This window comes from Panulirus ornatus, chromosome 19, assembly GCF_036320965.1.
Source record: "Panulirus ornatus isolate Po-2019 chromosome 19, ASM3632096v1, whole genome shotgun sequence".
In the NCBI taxonomy this organism is placed as follows: domain Eukaryota; kingdom Metazoa; phylum Arthropoda; class Malacostraca; order Decapoda; family Palinuridae; genus Panulirus; species Panulirus ornatus.
In genome coordinates, this window is record NC_092242.1 from 56134660 (window position 1) to 56158612 (window position 23953).

At 45.0% G+C, this 23953-nt stretch overlaps 1 protein-coding gene across 2 annotated transcripts in view; it reads left to right on the top strand.

Annotated features, from left to right (window-relative positions):
- Positions 1-114: 114 nt before the first annotated feature.
- LOC139755522 (hemocytin-like) overlaps positions 115-23953 on the top strand; it is a 420053-nt gene continuing 396214 nt past the window's right edge. The window contains exons 1-11 of one of the 2 annotated variants that reach the window (XM_071673909.1): positions 115-452; positions 7157-7390; positions 8035-8081; positions 9076-9264; positions 10603-10771; positions 11373-11503; positions 16603-16698; positions 17464-17655; positions 18329-18458; positions 20932-21086; positions 21703-21845. In XM_071673909.1, coding sequence (XP_071530010.1) covers positions 313-452; positions 7157-7390; positions 8035-8081; positions 9076-9264; positions 10603-10771; positions 11373-11503; positions 16603-16698; positions 17464-17655; positions 18329-18458; positions 20932-21086; positions 21703-21845 — 1626 coding nt within the window. In that variant the 5' untranslated portion in view covers positions 115-312. The remainder of the gene's footprint in view (positions 453-7156; positions 7391-8034; positions 8082-9075; positions 9265-10602; positions 10772-11372; positions 11504-16602; positions 16699-17463; positions 17656-18328; positions 18459-20931; positions 21087-21702; positions 21846-23953) is intronic. The other variant, XM_071673910.1, reaches the window with a different exon arrangement.

Genomic DNA, 23953 nt, shown 5'->3' on the forward strand with positions numbered 1-23953 from the left:
AATTGAATACATAGAAGACTCTGCCGTGCAGGAGTGGCTTGGACGTTGCGCAATGGAGGAGAGGTTATCTCCTGGAGTTAGTTAACCTGTTGAGCTAATGATCACCTGCGCATCATCTGAGTCCTGACGCTCGCGTCGCGAACATCTCCCTATCTCCCTACACTTGCTCCGCCGACGCTCCTCGCCAGCGACCACGACCTGTGGCCGTCGGCGTCTGTGTCGAGGTGACCTTTGTATTGTGTGTCACAGTAGCAACCCCAGCGAGGGCCTACTGTGCGTAGGTCGAGGGGGGACTTCCTAGTGGTCCTCAAGATGGTGGCATCCTTCAGCTGGAGGAGGACCTCCTCTGTGCTCTTGGCCTCCTTGCCTCTGGTGCTGCTTTTCGTAGCCACGTCTCACGGGGGCAAGTCTGGGACAACAGCCACGAGCAGCAATGATAGCCAACAAGATCAGTGAGTTACCTCACCTTCCTGTACTCATGCTACAGTAGACCTGACCACACACACACACACACACACACACACACACACACACACAACACACACACAACACACACACACACACACACACACACAAGAGCATAACGACGTAGTGTGTAGTGATATTGACCATGTTTCAACGTGAGCCCGCATGGGGCTGGGATCGAGTGAGTTCGAACCCTGGGCTTGGCACTCGACCCGTACGCAACCTAGGTGTTCATCCTACCCCACGTACTGGTCGACAAATGGGTACCTGGCTTAGATGGGGAGTGGGGTATGTGCTTTTTCCACACACAGAGGTAAAACATGGTACATATTTGCAAGGTTAAGAGACGAGGCAACACGAGTATTTACCTTTCTCCCGCATTATACGAATAGCACACACACACACACACACACACACACACACACACACACTAAGATAGTTCTCCACGTAAACACCAGGAGGATCTGTACGATGATGTCATTATCACTGGTATTGTTTGCATGATTATTTCAAAACTTGACATGTTGCCGAAGCCAGAATTATGAAATGTGATTTTAGCGATATGTTTTCTGATGTGTGTATTTGTCAACGTATTTACAGTATGCTGTATTTGATTTAATGAGACGTGCCCGTTCTTGGATCTCATTTATGAGGCTTTAAGTCTGTTGAAATGTGTATCACCATTAGAACGTATGGCAACTGTAAAAGGATTTGGTTTCTGATGTTTACTATGATCATATATGAGCATGGGAAGGAGGGTGACAATGCAGGTTAACAGACTCGGGACTGGGTAGTCGACAGAGAAGAGTGTTTTGGGTAATTAGAAGACGGAAGTAGTGATTATCAAGGTGAGTGACAAGAGGTGTGAGGGCCCCCTCTCCGGGCAGGAGGGCGTCAAGGTGAGTGATGTGAGGTGCGAGGGAGCCCTGCTCCATTAGGAAGGTGTCAAGATGAACGATGTGAGGTGTGAGGGAGGAGCACACCGCTAGGGTAAGAGGGTATCAGGGTGAGGCGTGAGGGAACGATGTGAGGTGTGAGGGAGGAGCACACCGCTAGGGTAAGAGGGTATCAGGGTGAGGCGTGAGGGAATGATGTGAGGTGTGAGGGAGGAACACACCGCTAGGGTAAGAGCTTTCAGGGTGAGACGTGAGGGAGCACACATGATGGTGTTGCTGTGAGCGGGCCTTTCTGCCACACTGAACCGGTACACCTCCTACAAGAGCAAGTGGGAAGACTTCCTTCCCTTCCAGCACACGAACGCAACTACTGACTAGCGAAATGCCGCCTCTCACCGTACCCGGGAGTGTGGACGTCCGCTAGTCCTCACACAATGTTGTAGAACAATATCAGCTCTGCCTCCGCCTGGCTTGCAGGTGTGCATGGACAGCAGAGTGTTAGTTAGGTGCTGTTTGTGGCTCCATGCACGCACTATCGGTAGAATGCCTTTGGTGAATTATGATGTGTGTGTGTGTGTGTGTGTGTGTGTGTGTGTGTGTGTGTGTGTTAGTAGTAGAGTGCGTCATCTGGTGTTGGTCATCTGGGATGCTTACAGTAGAGTGCGTCAGTCGTGAGGTGTAGTGGCATAGAGTGCAGTGGCTGGTGTTAGTCAGTTGAGGTATGTCAGTAGCAGAGTGCGTTATCTTGTTAGTGCGCTGGAATGTGTTTGCAGTTGTGCATGGGACGTGGTGTCGTAGAATTGTTAGAGGGGAAGTGCGTTAGATGGTGTTGATTAGCAGTAAAGCGTTGTTAGCTGGCTTTGGTGAGATCGGGTACGTTCGCAACAGAGTGCGTTAACTGGTGTTGGTGAGTTGAGGTATTTGAGCAGTAGGGTTCGATAGGTACAGCTGATATGTTGAGGTGTGTTAGCAGCTGAGTGAGTTAGCTAGTATCGGTGAGTTGCGGGGTTTCCAGTAGAGTGCGTTAGCAAGTATCGGTGAGTTGCGGGGTTTCCAGTAGAGTGCGTTAGCTAGCATCGGTGAGTTGCGGGGTTTCCAGTAGAGTACGTTAGCTAGCATCGGTGAGTTGCGGGGTTTCCAGTAGAGTACGTTAGCTGGCGTTTGTGACGAAATGGGTTAACAGTAGACTGCGATAGGTAAGCTTGGTCAGTTGAGGTGTATTAGCAGTTGGAGTGCGTCAGCTGGTGCAGCAGCAGCAGCAGTAACAGCTGCAATCAGTCCGATCACTAGCAATAGTAGTAGCAGCAGCTGTTGTACATAAACGTCCATTGTTCTCTGGCAGGGGGACTGAATGCTACCCCGCCTGACCTGCACTGATGTGACCGTTTCTTACCTTGCTACCTCACACATACCTGTGTCACCACTCTTCGTCTTATATCCTACTAGGCCTTGCACTGCCAGACCCGTTGGAATGTAGAACCATCTCTAACACATAAGCTCCAGTCTCTGCTGAAATCATCCCACATATCTACTTAATAGATGAGCTACACGTACCTGTAGATACCTTCTACTCATCTACCAATACCTTAGCATTCTACTTATGATGACAGATCTTACATCACGATGAAGAAAATAGACCCACCTCCACAGTCTCTCTTAGTTTGGTTAGGTTCAAAGTTTCTATTGAGTGTCAAGTTTCATCTTAGTGGTTGATAAGGCCAGAGAGGACAAGAATGGTGTATTATGTTTCAGCTTAGTGATTTGGCCATCTTGTTCAGTAGTGTGGCCAGAGAGGTCATGGCCATCTTGTTCAGTAGTGTGGCCAGAGTTCATGGCAGAGAGGTCATGGCCATCTTGTTCAGTAGTGTGGCCAGAGAGGTCATGGTCATCTTGTTCAGTATTGTGGCCAGAGAGGCCATGGCCATCTTGTTCAGTAGTGTGGCCAGAGAGGTCATGGTCATCTTGTTCAGTATTGTGGCCAGAGAGGTCATGGTCATCTTGTTCAGTATTGTGGCCAGAGAGGCCATGGCCATCTTGTTCAGTAGTGTGGCCAGAGAGGTCATGGTCATCTTGTTCAGTAGTGTGGCGAGAGAGGTCATGGCCATCTTGTTCAGTAGTGTGGCCAGAGAGGTCATGGCCATCTTGTTCAGTAGTGTGGCCAGAGAGGTCATGGCCATCATGTTCAGTAGTGTGGCCAGAGAGGCCATGGCCATCTTGTTCAGTAGTGTGGTCAGAGAGGTCATGGTCATCTTGTTCAGTAGTGTGGTCAGAGGTCATGCCAGAGAGGTCATGGCCATCTTGTTCAGTAGTGTGGCCAGAGAGGTCATGGCCATCTTGTTCAGTAGTGTGGCCAGAGAGGTCATGGCCATCTTGTTCAGTAGTGTGGTCAGAGAGGTCATGGTCATCTTGTTCAGTAGTGTGGCCAGAGGTCATGCCAGAGAGGTCATGGCCATCTTGTTCAGTAGTGTGGCCAGAGAGGTCATGGCCATCTTGTTCAGTAGTGTGGCCAGAGAGGCCATGGCCATCATGTTCAGTAGTGTGGCCAGAGAGGTCATGGCCATCATGTTCAATGGTCAGTTTGGCGGGAGGTGCGGCCAGGGTGGGCGGGCTGGTGGCCAGCTACACCTGGCCGCCCAAACCTCGTACTATAAGCAGCTTCCGGTGATGATAAGTCATCAACCAGGTGGTCAGCACTGTGCTGAAGGAGCCATCCCTATCACCAGCACCTGAGCCATCACCAGCACCTGAGCCATCACCAGTAACTGAGCCATCACCATCACCAGCACCTGAGCCATCACCATCACCAGTAACTGAGCCATCACCATCACCAGTAACTGAACCATCACCATCACCAGTAACTGAGCCATCACCATCACCAGTAACTGAGCCATCACCATCACCAGTAACTGAGCCATCACCATCACCAGTAACTGAGCCATCACCATCACCAGGAACTGAGCCATCACCATCACCAGTAACTGAGCCATCACCATCACCAGTAACTGAGCCATCACCATCACCAGTAACTGAGCCATCACCATCACCAGTAACTGAGCCATCACCATCACCAGTAACTGAGCCATCACCATCACCAGTAACTGAGCCATCACCATCACCAGTAACTGAGCCATCACCATCACCAGTAACTGAGCCATCACCATCACCAGTAACTGAGCCATCACCATCACCAGTAACTGAGCCATCACCATCACCAGTAACTGAGCCATCACCATCACCAGTAACTGAGCCATAACCATCACCAGCACCTGAGCCATCACCAGTAACTGAGTCATCACCATCACCAGTAACTGAGCCATCACCATCACCAGTAACTGAGCCATCACCAGCACCAGCACCTGAGCCATCACCAGTAACTGAGCCAGCACCAGCACATGAGCCATCACCAGTAACTGAGCCATCACCAGCACCTGAGCCATCACCAGTAACTGAGCCATCACCAGCACCAGCACCTGAGCCATCACCAGCACCTGAGCCATCACCAGCACCTGAGCCATCCCTATCACCAGCACCTGAGCCATCACCAGTAACTGAGTCATCACCATCACCAGTAACTGAGCCATCACCATCACCAGTAACTGAGCCATCACCATCACCAGTAACTGAGCCATCACCATCACCAGTAACTGAGCCATCACCATCACCAGTAACTGAGCCATCACCATCACCAGTAACTGAGCCATCACCATCACCAGTAACTGAGCCATCACCATCACCAGTAACTGAGCCATCACCATCACCAGTAACTGAGTCATCACCATCACCAGTAACTGAGCCATCACCATCACCAGTAACTGAGCCATCACCATCACCAGTACCTGAGCCATAACCATCACCAGTAACTGAGTCATCACCATCACCAGTAACTGAGCCATCACCATCACCAGTAACTGAGCCATAACCATCACCAGTAACTGAGTCATCACCATCACCAGTAACTGAGCCATCACCATCACCAGTAACTGAGCCATAACCATCACCAGTAACTGAGCCATCACCATCACCAGTAACTGAGCCATCACCATCACCAGTAACTGAGCCATCACCATCACCAGTAACTGAGCCATCACCATCACCAGTAACTGAGCCATCACCATCACCAGTAACTGAGCCATCACCATCACCAGTAACTGAGCCATCACCATCACCAGTAACTGAGCCATCACCATCACCAGTAACTGAGCCATAACCATCACCAGTAACTGAGTCATCACCATCACCAGTAACTGAGCCATCACCATCACCAGTAACTGAGCCATCACTATCACCAGTAACTGAGCCATCACCATCACCAGTAACTGAACCATCACCATCACCAGTAACTAAGCCATCACTATCACCAGTAACTGAGCCATCACTATCACCAGTAACTGAGCCATCACCATCACCAGTAACTGAGCCATCACCATCACCAGTAACTGAGCCATCACCATCACCAGTAACTGAGCCATCACCATCACCAGTAACTGAGCCATCACTATCACCAGTAACTGAGCCATCACCATCACCAGTAACTGAGCCATCACCATCACCAGTAACTAAGCCATCACCATCACCAGTAACTGAGCCATCACCATCACCAGTAACTGAGCCATCACCATCACCAGTAACTAAGCCATCACCATCACCAGTAACTGAGCCATCACCATCACCAGTAACTGAGCCATCACCATCACCAGTAACTGAGCCATCACCATCACCAGTAACTGAGCCATCACCATCACCAGGAACTGAGCCATCACCATCACCAGTAACTGAGCCATCACTATCACCAGTAACTGAGCCATCACCATCACCAGTAACTGAGCCATCACCATCACCAGTAACTGAGCCATCACTATCACCAGTAACTGAGCCATCACCATCACCAGTAACTGAGCCATCACCATCACCAGTAACTGAGCCATCACCATCACCAGGAACTGAGCCATCACCATCACCAGTAACTGAGCCATCACCATCACCAGTAACTGAGCCATCACCATCACCATTACATACTGATACAGTTATCATTTACTACTCAAGTGGGAACAGGATTAGCAACGGTAGCACCAACAGTAGCAGCAGCAACAGGAGCACTGTTAGTGATAGCAGAAACAACAGGAGCACCACAGTAACTGTAGTGAGAACAGTTACAGCAAGTTACAGCAACAGCAGCAAGAACAGTTTCAGCCACAGTAACAGCAACAGTATTCAGAACAGTTACAGCAAGTAGCAGCAACAATACAGCAAGAACAGTTACAGCAACAGTAGCAAGAACAGTTACAGCAACAGTAGCGAGAACAGTTACAGCAACAGTAGCGAGAACAGTTACAGCAACAGTACAGCAAGAACAGTTACAGCAACAGTAGCAGCAACAATACAGCAAGAACAGTTACAGGAACAGTAGCAGCAACAATACAGCAAGAACAGTTACAGCAACAGTACAGCAAGAACAGTTACGGCTACAGTACAGCAAGAACAGTTACAGCAACAGTAGCAGCAAGAACAGTTACAGCAACAGTAGCAGCAAGAACAGTTACATCCATATCCTGTGGCCACGTCTGCAGCGCAGGTGGCCAGATAATCCTGGGTCTTGCCAGTGCAGGGTGGTACTCGATGCTTCCTCTCGTACTCTTAGATCACACTTGGGCTCTTTCGTCTGTTCGAGATAGTTTCAATGTTATGCTTCTAATGTACTTCTTTTCCCGCTATTAAGTGTCACCAGGAAGAAAAAAAACAAAAGAAAAAAACTTTAACCTTTGAATTAGTATTGATTATTTCTTAACATATTCCAGGTCTGTGGCCGAACTGGCGCGGCCACGAAGACTCTTTGAAGCCTGGAATGATGCGCCCGCGGACCTCGACTTCCCAGGAGGTGGGACACGTAAGGGAGCTCCCGTCGAGACCGATCTCGAGGAAGACCTGTCACTTGGCGGCTCTGATGAAAACGAATCCGACGAAGTGGAGCACTTCGAACCCGACGACATCTTGAAGATGCTCATGGGGAATAAGGACAGAAGTGATGCTAAGTGAGTATCAGACACTGTGTGTGAAGACTTACCGTCCACCTTAGCTCTTGTAGTTCTTGATAAACCTTGGCTGTCTTCCAGCATGGAAGGTATGTCTGTATGTATACGAAATCTGTCTCTTAACACTATATCGATCTTGTCTATCTACTTCGAATCATATCACTAAGTTAAGTAAGACAGAACTTTGCAACTGCCTTCTCAACGTAGTCTTATATAGCATGATATATTTAGGACAGTATTCTCTAGATGTCATATAAACTGTCGGCAGTGATGATGAGTGATGCATATTAGTGACGTCTCTAGGACAACAGAATCTCTACCAGACCCACTCCTCTCTCTCTCTCTCTCTCTCTCTCTCTCTCTCTCTCTCTCTCTCTCTCTCTCTCTCTCTCTCTCTCTCTCTCTCTCTCTCTCTCTCTCTCTCTCTATCTATCTATCTATCTATCTATCTATCTCTATCTCTCTCTATCTATCTATCTCTATCTATCTATCTATTTATCTCTATCTATCTCTATTTCTATCTATCTATCTATCTATCTATCTATCTTTCTCCTTCTTCCTCTTCTTCTTCTTCCCTTTCTTTAGCTCGCTCTTGCTTCCCTTCCCCACTGCCGCCCTCCAGCTAACCTTTCCCTCCTCGCCAGGACGTCGGGAGGTGGCGGCAAGAAGAAAATTCCAGAGCGCTTGACAGGTGAGTACCAGACCTCAAGGCGCCCGCCACTCAGGTGGTCATAGCGGGCCACTGTCTGCCATGGTGGTTGATGCTGAGGCATGTGAGGGTGGGGCAGCTACGGTGGACAGACCAGGAGGTCAAGGTAGGCAGTGAAGGGCTCGTCAGCGTCCTCCAGGACCAAATCCATCATAACTTGACCCTAGTAACCGAGTTCGCCGACTCACCCAGCAGGATGCGTTCACTTGGCCAGACCCGGCCACCACACCAGACCACACAGACTGATCCAGCCACTGCTTACCTTGACTGACCCAGAACATCAAAGCAGGTAACCCATCATGAATGATTATGCTGGAGTGACCCACTGTGGAGGAGTCCACACCATAACAACCACTGAGGCAAAGCTGTTACCATGACTGAGCCACAGTAAGATACTCAACAGCCAAGTGAGGATATTCCCTCTAAGGCTCAGTCCTCAGTTCTTAACGCCACCTTGCATACGCAGGAAATATGGTGAATATGTATGAAAGAAAAATATGATATATATATATATATATATATATATATATATATATATATATATATATATATATATATATATATATATATATATATATATGGGGATAGGGGAGAAAGAATACTTCCCACGTATTCCCTGCGTGTCGTAGAAGGCGACTAAAAGGGAAGGGAGCGGGGGGCTGGAAATCCTCCCTTCTCGTTTTTTTTTTTTTTTTTCCAAAAGAAGGAACAGAGAAGAGGGCCAGGTGAGGATATTTCCTCAAAGGCCCAGTCCTCTGTTCTTAACGCTACCTCGCTGTCGCGGGAAATGGCGGATAGTATAAAGAAAAAAAAAAAAAAAAAAAAACATATATATATATATATATATATATATATATATATATAATGTGTGTGTGTGTGTGTGTGTGTGTGTGTGTGTATAAAAGCCACAGAGAGAATGATCACAGTAACACATTCGTCTATATGTTTACAAGACGTGTTACCTCACCTTCCACAGACTGTTCACCGAACTCAGCGCCTCAACCGGCCAACGGCGAAACCAAGTGTCAGAGGCGTGGCGGCTGCTTGGCCACCTGCAATCGGCGCTACAGGTACCCCAACGGTAAACGGACGCTGCGTCTCCAGTGTCAGAACGGAGAGTGGACCCTCAGAGACGGGGTGTATGAGACTCTCCCGGACTGTGAACGTGAGTATGTCTACCACGCGTTGGAAGAGTCGCAGGGGAGTATGCAGGACAGAGAGGAGGGTGGATGTATGTATGGCATGACACAGGTGTGAGGGAGGGAAGGCTGGGTGTGCTGGAGGAATGTGCAGACGAAGCCGGAGACCTGACTCACGCCAGGCTACGAAGATGGGGCTCAGGCGCGATCATAAGAGAGGGATACACGGGTCACGTGGATATAGAGAGGGATACACGGGTCACGTGGATGTAGAGAGGGATACACGGGTCACGTCGATATAGAAAGGGGTACACGGGTCACATGGATGTAGAGAGGGATACACGGGTCACGTGGATATAGAGAGGGATACACGGGTCACGTGGATGGTAGCAGCTGCTTGGCGGGGGAGGTTGGTTGTCGTGAGCAAGACAATGGCGTGGGTTGGTTGCAGCTGTGGGAAGGGTGAAGCGTCAGTGTGACCAAACCTGGACATCGTTCTGCCCTGATGTCCACAAATTTGCAGTGCACCAGACGTGCACCTCAGACGCGCGTTGTCTTTCTTTCTGGGGAGGTGCAGGGCCCGGGGCCAGCCGCCACCCGCGCGCCCGCCTCTCCTCCTACACCGCAGGACGCCGCTGACTGCAGAACCCGCGGGAGTGTATCGCTGGACCTCGAGCGGGGTTGCAGTAGAGGACCCATGTATGGTGGCACACTGGGTGACGGCTGCAGGGAGATTGTATGGTTGAACGTTTGAGTGGTTCCGTATCAGATGGACATATCATTAAGACAATAACATGGTGGAAGGATCTGGTAGGACAGTATATATATATATATATATATATATATATATATATATATATATATATATATATATATATATATATATATATATATATTCCTATGAGTCCACGGGAAAAATGAAACACGATAAGTTCCCAAGTGCACTTTCGTGTAATAATCACATCATCAGGGGAGATACAAGAGAGACATACTGAGAGTTTACGATGACTATATGAATGACGATGGGTAGGGTAAGTTATAATAAGACGCTCAAATGAGTTATGGGTTACATATCTTGCTGGACACTCACCCAGGGACGAATAACTGCACTCTCATTTGGATATATCGGATGAGATATTGGTGGAACACATCCAGGGGCGTGAAGGTGACTAGAAACTCTGTTGGCTGTCCAGAGTGGATAAACTGGTGTACACTTACTGAGAATAACTGGTTTGTACTAACCCTTCCCTCTGTCCCAGCTTACTAACCCTTCCCTCTGTCCCAGCTTACTTACCCTTCCCTCTGTCCCAGCTTACTTCCCCTTCCCTTCGCCTCACCTACCTAACCCCTGCCTCTTCCCGCAGCCCGCTGCAGGCCGCCGTGCCAGAACAACGGGATCTGCATAAGTCCAAACCATTGCCTGTGTCCGGACAACTGGGAAGGCGACAAGTGCCAGATCTCCAAAACACCCCTGCCAGTCTGCTCCAACCAGCCTCCCACACCACGCAACTCCAGGATAGTCTGCAGCAGTCAGTGAGTACACGCACTTACCCTGTTCGTACCTTCTTACACCCATGGTGGAGTACGCATGCTTCCCTCACTCTCACTTCTTAGGTTACAAAGTGCATCGCTTCTAAGTTTCCAAAAGTCGGTGAGACCATTTAGTCCCGAAGAACAGAATGCGGTTATGTCCGTCATTTCATGAACTTCGTTGACACTGGCAGACCAAGACGAACGAGTTTACAGTTTTTTTTGGTCGATCATAAAGATGATGATAATGTTCTCACCTTCACTAGGAAATATATCAAACACTGGAATGCCCACTAACTCGAGTGTGGCAAGTCTTTCCTCTGCTTGTGGTCAATAAACCTGTATGCCTGAAGTTTATTAGGATCATACCCTTTCCACATTTCTATCTCGATGATGGAATACATTGACCAAGCTGAGGTAGATGTGCAGAGATGAGGTGGATGGAGGGAGGTGGGGGTGGGGAGAGATGTTAAGGATACTTTGAGTACGTAATGGTGTGGGAGTGGAAGGTGTTGGCCGGTTGACATGCGACACATGTTTATCGTTTGCGGTTCACATGTTTAATCTGTGGAACAGCTCTTAATGATAGTCTCTCCTCCGTCAGGTACTGCACCGCTCGTTGTCAAGACGGTTACCAGTTTGAGGATGGCGTCAACCGCCTCACCTTCAAGTGTGTCAACGGATCCTGGACCATCCGCAAGCCTGGCTGGACCGACATTGCCCCAGACTGCCAGCGTAAGTAGGGGAATGTGGGGTCCGGCTCGGAGAAGTGTACGTGTAGGACACTGATCGTGTGTGGCTGTCTGTGGCTACTTTGTTGTGCCGTCTGTGCCTTATTCAGTGAGCAGCATCGAGCACTGTCACAGAGGGTCTTTGTTATAGCACAGTAGGTGGATAACCATTACCTAAACTGTTACAAAGTTGGTTCAATGCATAAGCTAACAGTCTCTGCCATAGAAAATTCATCGACGGGACACAAAAAGCAGATGGTTTTAATATCAGGTATCTTGTTATCAACAATAAGTGTTGTGCCATTTCTTGCAACGAAGGTTTGAACATAACTCTAATAGGCTGTGTTCTTTTTTCAGTCTGAGACATGGCGCTCTAGTTAGTGTCCATCTCTCTTGCCACAAACTATACAATTCACATGATTAACATCTCCAGCTATGTCAAAGCGCCACACTCGGAACAGCAAAATCTTTTCATTTGCTAATCTTTCTCTCTCTCTCTCTCTCTCTCTCTCTCTCTCTCTCTCTCTCTCTCTCTCTCTCTCTCTCTCTCTCTCTCTCTTTATCTATCTATCTATCTATCTATCTATATATATATATATATATATATATATATATATATATATATATATATACATATATATATATATGTATAGGGATAGGGGAGAAAAAATATTTCTCACGTATTCCCCGCGTGTGGTAGAAGGCGACTAAAGGGGGTGCGAGCGTGGAGCTAGGAACCCTCCCCTCCTTGTATTTCAACTTTCTAAAAGGGGAAACAGAAGGAGGAGTCACTTAGGGAGTGCTCATCCTCCTCGAAGGCTTAGATTAGGGTGTCTAAATGTGTGTGGATGTAACCAAGATGAGAAAAAAGGAGAGATAGGTAGTATGTTTGAGGAAAGGAACCTGGATGTTTTGGCTCTGAGTGAAACGAAGCTCAAGGGTAAATGGAAAGAGTGGTTTGGGAATGTCTTGGGAGTAAAGTCAGGAGTTGGTGAAAGGACAAGAGCAAAGGAAGGAGTAGCACTACTCCAGAAACAGGAGTTGTGGGAATATGTAATAGAGTGTAAGTAAACTCTAGATTGATATGGGTAAAACTGAAAGTGGATGGAGAGAGATGGGTGATTATTAGTGCCTATGCACCTGGTCATGAGAAGAAAGATAATGAGATGCAAGTGTTTTGGGAGCAACTTAGTGAGTGCATTAGCAGCTTTGATGCATGAGATCGGGTTATAGTGATGGGTGATTTGAATGCAAAGGTGAGTAATGTGGCAGTTGAGGGTATTATTGGTGTATATGGGGTGTTCAGTGTTGTAAATGGAAATCGTGAAGAGCTTGTGGATTTCTGTGCTGAAAAAAGACTGGTGATTAGGAATACCTAGTTTGAAAAGAGAAATATACATAAGTATACGTATGTAAGTAGGAGAGATGACCAGAGGGCGTTATTGGATTACGTGTTAATTGATAGGCGTGTAAAAGAGACTCTTGGATGTTAATGTGCTGAGAGGGGCAGCTTGAGGGATGTCTGATCATTCTCTTGTGGAGGCAAAGTTGAAGATTTGTAGAGGTTTTCAGGAAAGAAGAATGTCGGGGAGAAGAGAGTGGTGAGAGTAAGTGAGCTTGGAAAGGAGACTTGTATGAGGAAATATCAGGAGAGATTAAATGCAGAATGGCAAAATATGAGAGCAAATGACGTAAGGGGAGTGGGGGAAGAATCGGATGCATTTAGGGAAGCAGTGATGGTTAGTGCAAAAGATGCATGTGGTATGAGAAAGGTGGGAGGCAGGCAGATTAGAAAGGGTAGTGAATGGTGAGATGCTGAAGTAAGATTATTATTGAAAGAGAAGAGAGAGGCATTTGGACGATTTTTGCAGGGAAGCACTACAAATGATTGGGAGATGTATAAAGAAAGCGGCAGGAGGTCAAGAGAAAGGTGCAAAAGGTGAAAAAGAGGGCAAATGAGAGTTGGGATGAGAGAGTATCAAGTTTTAGGGAGAATAAAAAGATGTTTTGAAAGGAGGTAAATACAGTGCGTATGACGAGAGAACTAATGGGAACATCGGTGAAGGGGGCTAATGGGGAGGAAGTAACAAGAAGTGATGAAGTGAGAGGGAGATGGAGTGAGTATTTTGAAGGTTTGTTGAACGTGTTTGATGACAAAGCGGCAGATGTAGGGTGTTTTGGTCGGGGTAGTTTGCGAAGTGAGAGGGTTAGGGAGAATGGTTTAGCAATCAGAGAAGAGGCAGTGAAAGCTTTGCGGAAGATGAAAGCCGGCAAGGCGGTGGGTTTGGATGGTATTGCAGTGGAATATATAAAAAAGGGGATAACTGTGTTGTTGACTGGTTGGTGAGGATATTCAATGTATGTGTGGATCATGGTGAAGTGCCTGAGGATTGGCGAAATGCATGAATAGTGCCACTGTACAAAGGCAAAGTGGATAAAGGTGAGTGTTCAAATTACAGAGGTATAAGTTTGTTGAGTATTCCTGGGAAATTATATGGGAGGGCATTGATTGAGAAGGCGTAGGCATATACAGAGCATCAGATTGGGGGAGAGCAGTGTGGCTTCAGAAGTGGTAGAGGATGTGTGGATCAGGTGTTTGCTTTGAAGAATGTATGTGAGAAATGCTTAGAAAAACATATGGATTTGTATGTAGCATTTATGAATCTAGAGAAGGCATATGATAGGTTGGATAGAGATGCTTTGTGGAGGGTTTTAAGAGTATATGTTGTGGGAGGTAAGTTGCTTGAAAAGTTTTTACCACGGATGTAAGGCATGTGTACGAGTTGGAAGAGGAAAGTGATTGGTTTACAGTTAATGTCGGTTTGCGGCAGGGGTGTGTAATGTCTCCATGGTTGTTTAATTTGTTTATGGATGGGGCGGTTAGGGAGGTGAACACAACAGTTCTGGAGAGAGGGGGAAGTACGCAGTTTGTTGTGGATGAGAGAGCTTGGAAAGTGAGTCAGTTGTTGTTCGCTGATACAGCGCTGGTGGCTGATTCGGGTGAGAAACTGCAGAAGTTGGTGGCTGAGTTTGGTAAAGTGTGTGAAAGAAGAAAGCTGAGAGTAAATGTGAATAAGAGCAAGGTTATTAGGTTCAGTAGGGCTAAGGAACATGTTATCTGGGAGGTTAGTTTGAATAGAGAAAAACTGGAGGAAGTGAAGTGTTTTAGATATCTGGGAGTGAACTTAGCAGCGAATGGAACCATGGAAGCGGAGGTGAGTCACAGGGTGGGGGAGGAAGTGAAGGTTCTGGTAGTGTTAAAGAAAGTGTGTAAGGCGAGAACGTTATCTCGGAGAGCAAAAATGGGTATGTTTGAAGGAATAGTGGTTCCAGCAATGTTATGGTTGCGATGCATGGGCCATAGATAGGGTAGTGCGGAGGAGGGTGGATGTGTTGAAAATGAAATTTTTGAGGACAATATGTGGTGTGAGGTGGTTTGATTGAGTAATGAAAGGGTAAGAGAGATGTGTGTGATAAGAGAGACGTGTGGTGAGAGAGAAGAGGGTGTGTTGAAATAGTTTGGACAAGTGGAGAGGATGAGTGAGGAAAGATTGACAAAGAGGATATATGTGTCAGAGGTGGAGGGAAGAAGGAGATGCAGGAGACCAAATTGAATGTGGAAGGATGGAGTGAAAAAAAATTTTGAGCCATCGGGGCTTGAACATACAGGAGGGTGAAAGGCATGCAAGGAATAGAGCGAATTGGAACGATGTGGTAAACCGGGGTGGACGTGCTGTCAATGGATTGAACCAGGGCATGTGAAGCGTCTGGGGTAAACTAGGTAAAGTTCTGTGGTGCCTGGAAGTGGAAAGGGAGTTGTGGTTTCGGTGCATTACACATGACAGCTAGAGATTGAGTGTGAACGAATGTGGCCTTTTTTTTTTTTTTCTTTTTACTTTTCCTGGTGTTACCTCGCTGGAGGGGGGAAGGGGGGGAACGCTATTTCATGTGTGGCGTTGTGGCGTCGAAAATGGATGAAGGCAGCAATTATGGAGATGTACATGTGTATATATGTTTATGTCTGTGTACGTATATACGTATACGTTGAAATGTATATGTATGTATATGTGCGTGTGTGAGCGTTTAGTATATACATGTGTATGTGGCTGGGTTGGGCAATTCTTCGTCTGTTTCCTAGCGCTATCTCGCTAACGTGGGAGACGAGATTAAGTATAATAGAAATTTAAAAAGGAAATATATATATATATATATATATATATATATATATATATATATATATATATATATATATATATATATATATATATATATATATATATATATATATACAAGTGCTTAATTGCACTCCTGTGTTTACTGTAGAGAAATCTCTTTCTTCCTCCCTTATTACAACCTAATGTTGGTTGCAGCAGCTTCTTTACAAAGTGCAAGTTTATCTAAGAACATTGACTCTTGCTCCCGTGAACATATATGAGAGGAAATCCATGACGATTTCATTTACGTCCCTTGACTGATAATGCTCATGCATCTGTCTCTGGCTTTCGAGACAAACGCGTTACATTCTGATCTCAGGATGTTAGAGCAAGTAATAAGGGTAAAGAATGAGGTAATTAAACTCTGTGTCCTGTTGATTTCACAGGGTCGAGAATGATGAGCATGCCGGACAGTTCAGTTCTTAGGGTAGATGTCAAATTGGATATTCAAACACTTTTCTTGTATTCTGTTACGACTAGGCTAGATCACAGTGGCAGCACTTCCAGCGTCGCAGCTGAAAGAATCGTCTATATATGTAGATGCATTTTTTTTCTCTCTAAAGTTTCTCAATACAGGTGATAAAGGAAACGCTGACCAACTTTTAAAGGTAAGAAATGATATAGAAAGGATATAGAAAAGAAGTTATAACTGATATTAAGAAGTACAATTTCAGTGTGAGTTACAGATACATGAGAGAAAATAAAAAAAAATCTGTAAATCTAAGCTACGAATAAACCTCAAAAGATTGTAGGATACAAGAGAAAGTTTAAGAGATTTAGTCCCATATGTGTAAGATTCCGTTCTCATATTACATATAAGTCATCATACACACACACACACACACACACAGAGTCTCAGTGAATCACTCATTCATTTCTCTTCCTCCAGCCATATGTGATCCCGTGTGTGAGAATGGTGGAGAGTGCATCGGCCCTGACCTATGCCAGTGCACCTCTTCCTATCGTGGCAACATCTGCCAGTACCGTGAGTCTTCTGTTTGTTTCCTTATTGTTGTTTTTTCCAGGATCATTTAACGCAAGGTATCTTTCCCTCTCCCATCCTGCGCTCAAATCTTTAACGCTGCCTTGGTGTACCTTTTACCTCTCTTCTCTGTGTCGCAGTTGCTTTACTACTCTCCTACCCACACAGTACTAGAGTACGTTAGGTCTCTTGTGTCTGTTCCTTACACCTTCACCTTTTCTCCACCATGTATGCAAGTGCTGCACCTTTCATATGCCATCTTTATTTTGCTCACTATAAAGTTTGCCATCCGTATAGCTGCACCATACCCTGTGTCCACCTGCATTTCTGTTTCATCTGTCTGAACCCTTCACATGTGTTGTCGGTACATTCCTTTTGTCTACCTTCCTTGCATCGCTCTACCCTCTGCCTCAGCCCGTCACATGATCTCATCCCTCACATTGTCTGTCTCTGTCATTGTCACTCTACCTTAATCTGTGATATAATTTGTTTCGCCGTACCTTTTATGTCCCTGTATTTATTCCTTGACCGTCCGCTGCAACCAGTCGCATAGTCTGTCTGGTCACATTCTTATGACTCCACGTTTTTCCCCGTGTGCTTCAACCTTCCTATATTACCACACAGGTACTCTGTAAGCCTGTGCAACATATGATCCACCTCACTTGCAATGCTGTCATTTTCAGACCTGCTTTTTTAACTTGTGATTCATTTGTTTAAAGTTAGTTAAGAGGAGAGAGGAGACCATAAAACAGAAATGCCGTCTTTCAGCCATCTCCAACTGCGACCCAAAGAAGTTAACCTTCAACGGCCAATACAACTGTTCCGGCAAAGGGATGGTCTTTGGATGTAGCCTGGACTGCCCTGTGGGTGTGAACTTTGAGTCACCTCCAGCAGACATCTACAACTGTGACTTCACCACCGGCACCTGGTCTCCATCCCCAATACCCCAGTGTGATTACAGTGAGTGCCAGACACGTAGTTAGGACTTTGATGGTTCTGTAATGCAGATAATGATAACACAGTTAGTCATGTATCAGTCCATCAGTAACAACACTATAGTGTGTAGTCCTGTGATGGATGTTTATGGAAACCAGTTCTGAAGCTGTGTGTCTGCAGTGTTTGTTTTAATGTAAAATGTGATTCAGAGAAGAAATGTCAGGATCAGACTGCATGGTAGACCACGACTGAAGTGTTTGGCTTTAGTGAGCTTAGTCTGTGCAGTAAGAATGTTGGTCTTGAGATGGTGTGTGGGAACCAGTAGTTCATGAGGGTGTGATTGTAAGTCATGTTTTATAGCTGGAATTTACTGAGACCAATAAATGCGTTTATAGTTTATAGTGGTGCTTCACCAGCCCCTATTTACCTCGACTGAAGGAGAAAAGCTTTATTTGCCGTAGTTTAAAGACGAACACAGGTAGCTTCATGATTTTACTTCAGCATAATGAACAAAGTCCATTACTAATACAGTCGATAATCATGTATTAGAAAATCTAGAATTGTCACTTCACTTGACTTTTTAATTCACCTTTTGTGCCCAAAACCAGGGAATTATTTCTTTGATATTGTTTAAAAGTAACGAAGGTAATAGCCAGCGACTAAAATGAGATGATTTCAGTGGCAGTCTTCTCCGCAGGTACCTTATTAACAACCACCATCCCAGTGACTGTGACGGCTAACCCCCAGCCCAGCTTCAAGAAACAACCAGGGGTTTGCTTCACCTGGAGTGGGACACACTACAAGTCCTTTGATGACAAAGTCTACAGGTGAGGCGTTGTTCAAGATCTCACTACACTCTGAAGGTTATATGAGACTGACTGGCTCAATACGCTGAAATTTTGTTAGTGATGAATGTTTTTGTTGAGTTCAGTAAACAAGTAAACCTATGTTTTTACTGAAAGAGAACACTAGGTACAGTACAGTGAACAAGGATAGGTGCAGTACAGTGAATGAAGATAGGTACAGTACAGTGAACGAGGATAGGTACAGTACAGTGAGGGAGGATAGGTACAGTACAGTGAACAAGGATAGGTACAGTACAGTGAACGAGGTTAGGTACAGTACAGTGAACAAGGATAGGCACAGTACAGTGAACGAGGATAGGTACAGTACAGTGAACGAGGATAGGTACAGTACAGTGAACAAGGATAGGTACAGTACAGTGAACGAGGATAGGTACAGTACAGTAAACGGTTTGTAAATGGAGTACGTTGGTACAATTGTATCATGTTGCTTGTCATACTGCAGTAGCAAATGACACCGAGACAGAAGTGTGAATATAAACATCTTTTTCTTCGGTGGTTACTTCAAATTGCTTGTGGCTGTATTGCCTTGTGATGACGACTTGCATTATGATGGTAACTGGAGAGACTTATCTAGTGAAGTCGCTGCTCACTAGATTTCATGACGTCTCGAGGGGTCAATCTTGTTTATGGATTTGCACCAAAGAAAAACGGCGGTGTCACCATGTGTAGAGATATTGCAGCCCCATTAATTCAGTCATATTAAGATCAAATAAGATAAAGTAATGAAGGTGCAGTAACTCATAATTGCACCTTCTGCAGGTAAGGTAAGCTTCTGAAGGGTGAATGTAGCTCTGTTCTCTGTGGCCAAGTAATATGGTACAGCTTGACCTCGTCTTCTGGGAACCAGAATGAGTTTAGTAAGTCCTGAGAGAACTTTGAACACATCTAATGGTGAAAGGCTCCTGGGCGACTTTAGCGTTTTGCAGCTGCTCACTACATATATCAGATCTTGAACAAATGAGTCCAGGTTGCTATTATGATCACCAGTCACCCAGCAAGACAGAAATGTTATCAGCAACTAAGAGAATCAGGAGTGAAGGGCCGGCCACTCCTGGTCTGGTCTAGGTTTCATGGTATCGATCGTCAGTATCTCCTCAGATACTGGACGTCTGCGTTTGAATTCTTTCCTCGAGTTTCTGGTTTTCTTTCGTTCGTCGATCACTTGGCTGAAGTTTCAGATTGGCTAACACCAGCAGTAACTTTAACCTCCCTTTTGGAATGAGGTAAACACCAGCATAAGTGAAATTAGTGGAAACGAGACAAGAAAGAATGTACATTTGAGAAATATTTATGATATAAATTTGAATGGAAACCAGAGGGTCTTTGTGCTATAATGTGATCATTCAGGATGCAGGATAACGTTATTTTGGTGAGGATACGCTACGTTAGGGTTAGGTTAGGATATCAGAAGCGGGTGAGAACCACGAAAGAGATCGGCAGATATAACGAGTTAGTCGCTGAAGGTGTCAGGGATGTGACTGGAGAGCGTGTTTAGTGGAACTTTGTGTGTAAGGAGGTGATATGTTCCTATAGACGATTAATATTCTTGACTGTCAAACTTGAATGAGCAAAATATTTTCATATTATGGAAACCTGTGATCAATCTAGTACAACGGAGCTTATTCATTCTCGCCCATAAGAATTTTTTTTGGCCATTCTTCTATTTCAGAAGTTGAATAAACATTTCTTTCGACCATTTTTTATTTCAGAAGTCGAATAAACATATTTACTGTAGAGAAATTGAGGTCGTTTGTTTTTACTCTCAAGTTATGAGAGATTACTTACTTTAGAACTAATGGAAAGAAGCCAAGACGACGACTCGAACCATGGGTTTGTATGTTGTTTTGACTGAAGGTTTTACTTGACGTTGTTTACAGTCACTGGTGACTGTTTGATGTTAACTATGTGACCAGGTGCTGATGATATATATGCCAAGCATAGTCAGCCAACTGAAGAATGAGTTCTTTTTTTTTTAAATGTCGCTAACCAACTCGCTCACAGCATCGACCCTGACACTTACTCAAAAACTCTGGCTCAACGTATATCATCAAACGTTATTCATTAATCATAAACATGGAATAAACAGGTTAAAGTTGTTGTTTTTTTTTTTTCTATGGTACTTTCAGTTGAACCACATAGTCTTCGAACGTCTTAGGGTCACGGGAAAGTTAGAGACCAGTAAAATTTCCTTTCCTTTCCTGATAACTTGTCTAATTCTTTACTGTAGTGGAAGGGAAGAGTTCGTCCCCTTTATTGCTGTTGTAGATGTTTTCTGTATACTGGATGTGATATGCATGAATGTGCAAGTGCGTTTAGACACCTGTATACGCTTGATCCCTCCATGGTAAATAGGAACAGAGATATTAGATACATAATAAAATCCTAGCACAAGGTACAGTGACCTCTGAACAACGTCTTCTTTGTCCATACCCAGCTTTGAGAGCCCCTGCCCCTTCACACTCGTGCAGGACTCGGCTCACGGCACCTTCAGTGTCAACATACGCTCACCTGAGGGATGTGAGGGATCATTTTGTCCCAAGATCATTGAGATTTTCTACGATAATGAGAAGTATATTCTACAGCTTACAAGTAAGTGGATCAGTACTTTGGAAGTTTTCTAGACAGTAACAAGAAGCAGTCTCTTTGACTCCCGTCTCCCTGTATACAGCTAAACAATTACTGCGACCTCCTTCGTCCAGTAATCAGGCACCTGACCACCAGATCATTCCTCCATACACACTTTCCACATCCACTCCACAGCAGTCCCACCTCCACTCCACTCCACAGCAGTCCCACCTCCACCCTTGGTCACCCCCCACCCCACCCCACCAATTCCAGTTTTCTTCGACCTTTTCACTTGTTCTTTCCTGAATTGTAATGATTCAGTAATAATTTCTTACATACAGCTATTCTTCTGTATCTTCACTTCTGCTTTATCATATCTGAGTACATATGATAATCCTCATCTTAGATATATTCAAATTTTCAGCAATATTGATCACTCGTAAAGGTTATCTTTTGCATTTATTTACTGATTGCACAAACAATCATGTATTTTCAGTGTTTTGTTTTACCTTTCCTGGCCATCTCTCCCCCATTCTGTCTCTCTCTCTCTCTCTCTCTCTCTCTCTCTCTCTCTCTCTCTCTCTCTCTCTCTCTCTCTCTCCAGTGTGCCTGCACTCACAAGAGCCACTTTTCTCCACAGAGTCAGGTCATCCCAGCCTGTCCTACAAGGACACCAACCTGGCCATCCCGGGTCAACTCAATGGCCTCATCTCAGAGCGGATGGCGCACTTTGTTGTGGTCAAGTTGTGGGGCCTTGGGATCACACTCAAATGGGACTTGAAGGTAACACTCGAGGGCCTGGTATGTGTAGATAGTCCAAGCATATTGAGTTATGACGTAATGTATGAACAGATAAGGATGAAGCCTGACACTAGTGGAGCAACGCCTCTCACTGATATAACTTTTGTCATATAAGATTTTGAGTTTTTCAAAGCTGCTCTCATCCACCTCCTCTTCATTATGCTTTTTGCACATGGGCAAAACTCTGTGCTGAAGTGCTTCCTTACATCCTTCCCTTCGTACATTTGTCTTGCTTACCTTTGGGTTCTGTTAATGGCCTCCAGGGAATATATATGCAAACATCGTCTCTCTCCTTACCCCTCTTTCTTCCAAAGTGGGCAGATGGAGGGTTTGTTTCTTCTCTTCTTGATTTGTTCGATTCTCGGTTCTAGCTGTTCTTGTGCATTTCTTCGGGCCCTTTCTCTCATTTTTTTTCGTAAATCATCAGAAGGAAAGATAGCTATTGCAGCCTATCCCCGCTGGGTCGCTTGTGCATCGTACATATTTTCTCAAACATCATATGTTCGCTTACTGGAAGGCCAATTGGATGTCAGTCAAGGTAAAGTTTGGCTTCCTCGTGACCTTTCTCATATAACGTTATGGCGACAAGTTGGGCATGTCAGATCTTGACTCCTGTAATTTGTGTCTGGTGCCAGACGGACCACCTGGTCCCATCATCATGACTCCATTTTCCAGGGTTAAATGTCATCGGCCATTCTATACCCGCTGAAGATCTGTGCCCAGATCCCTTTACAATATTTTTCACGAACTTGTTATTTCACACTTCTTTCATAACCTTATCTTCCACGAACTTCTTACTTCACACTTCTTTCATATCTTTAGAATCATCAGCAGACATATCTGGCCATTACTGTCTGGCGAACTGACACACAGCAAAAATAGTGGCAGCTCCAATAATGAGCGCTTTGTCGCCTTTACTCAGTATGTATAGATTCCCCTACGCCTTCTTTGTTCTCTCCCAACTGGAAAACTTTCAGTCCTGACCAGGTTGGACTTCTGCAGTTCCCAACATCAATACTCTGTGGACAACAATATCTGAGGCTTTATGGCATTTCAAGAATGTATTTTCTTCTTTTGTTTGTGCGTCCTCAAAACGTTACCCGAATCTCTTATAGAGGGAAAAATCTATCATAAAAAGTTTCTTCCTCTGGAATTTTGTTTTCTTCATCTTACCTGGCCTCTATCACTTCAGATGAAAAAAAAAAAAAATGCCCACTTGTAGGGAATCCAGTGACACTCTGAAATAGGTTTATCCCTTGTCAAATCCCTCCCAAACGACGTTCCAAACATTTCAGTTCATTTGATTTAGATACCTTCTCTCGTCTTATTTATATACTCTGCATTTACTAACCTATACTATGAATTACTGTTATCTATTTATTTTACGCCATATTTTCCTGATTGGCGTAGGATCTTCAGAATCGAGTTGTCATTCACTCACTGTTGACACACATCACTAATCTCTTTTTCGAGGTAAAGATGGTCCAGGCAGAGCAGTAACTCTATGCATCTTTAAATCCCTAAAACTTTCTGGTTTATAGTTCGCTTTTCTTATTCTTGATTCTTTATTTTCAATCTGTATTACTCAATGATTGGTTGTTTGTTTAGGCTTTAGGTCTATCAGTTGCCTGGGTCATTAAGCTTATCTGTCAACGTCAAGCTACATCCACCAAACTTCAGGTTTTAAAATTGTGCATGTGGCCCAAGCTATGATGCGGATGTCTTCGTGTCTTTAGTTTTTCTCTAACATAATTAGTTCCTTTTACATGAAAATCTGATTCAACTTTCCCGATAACCAGACGGTAGCACCTCTGTGGTCTGTGGCTGTCTGCCAACTTCTACATTAGTTGTAAGATGTAGAACGTAGACTGTAGATGGAGGCCATGTTACAAAGGTGTTGCGTTATAAGTATGAGTGACATTAGGTGGTGGCCGCGTCATAGAGAGGTAGATAAGTTAAACTGTAACATTCACTGATGCCACAGATAAAGAACAGTTAGTAGAGAGGATAATGAGCAAGTGACCGTAGTCATAACGGCCAAGCTATGCACTGTGAGACACTGTATTTCCTAGAAGTCAGTGTAACTATGG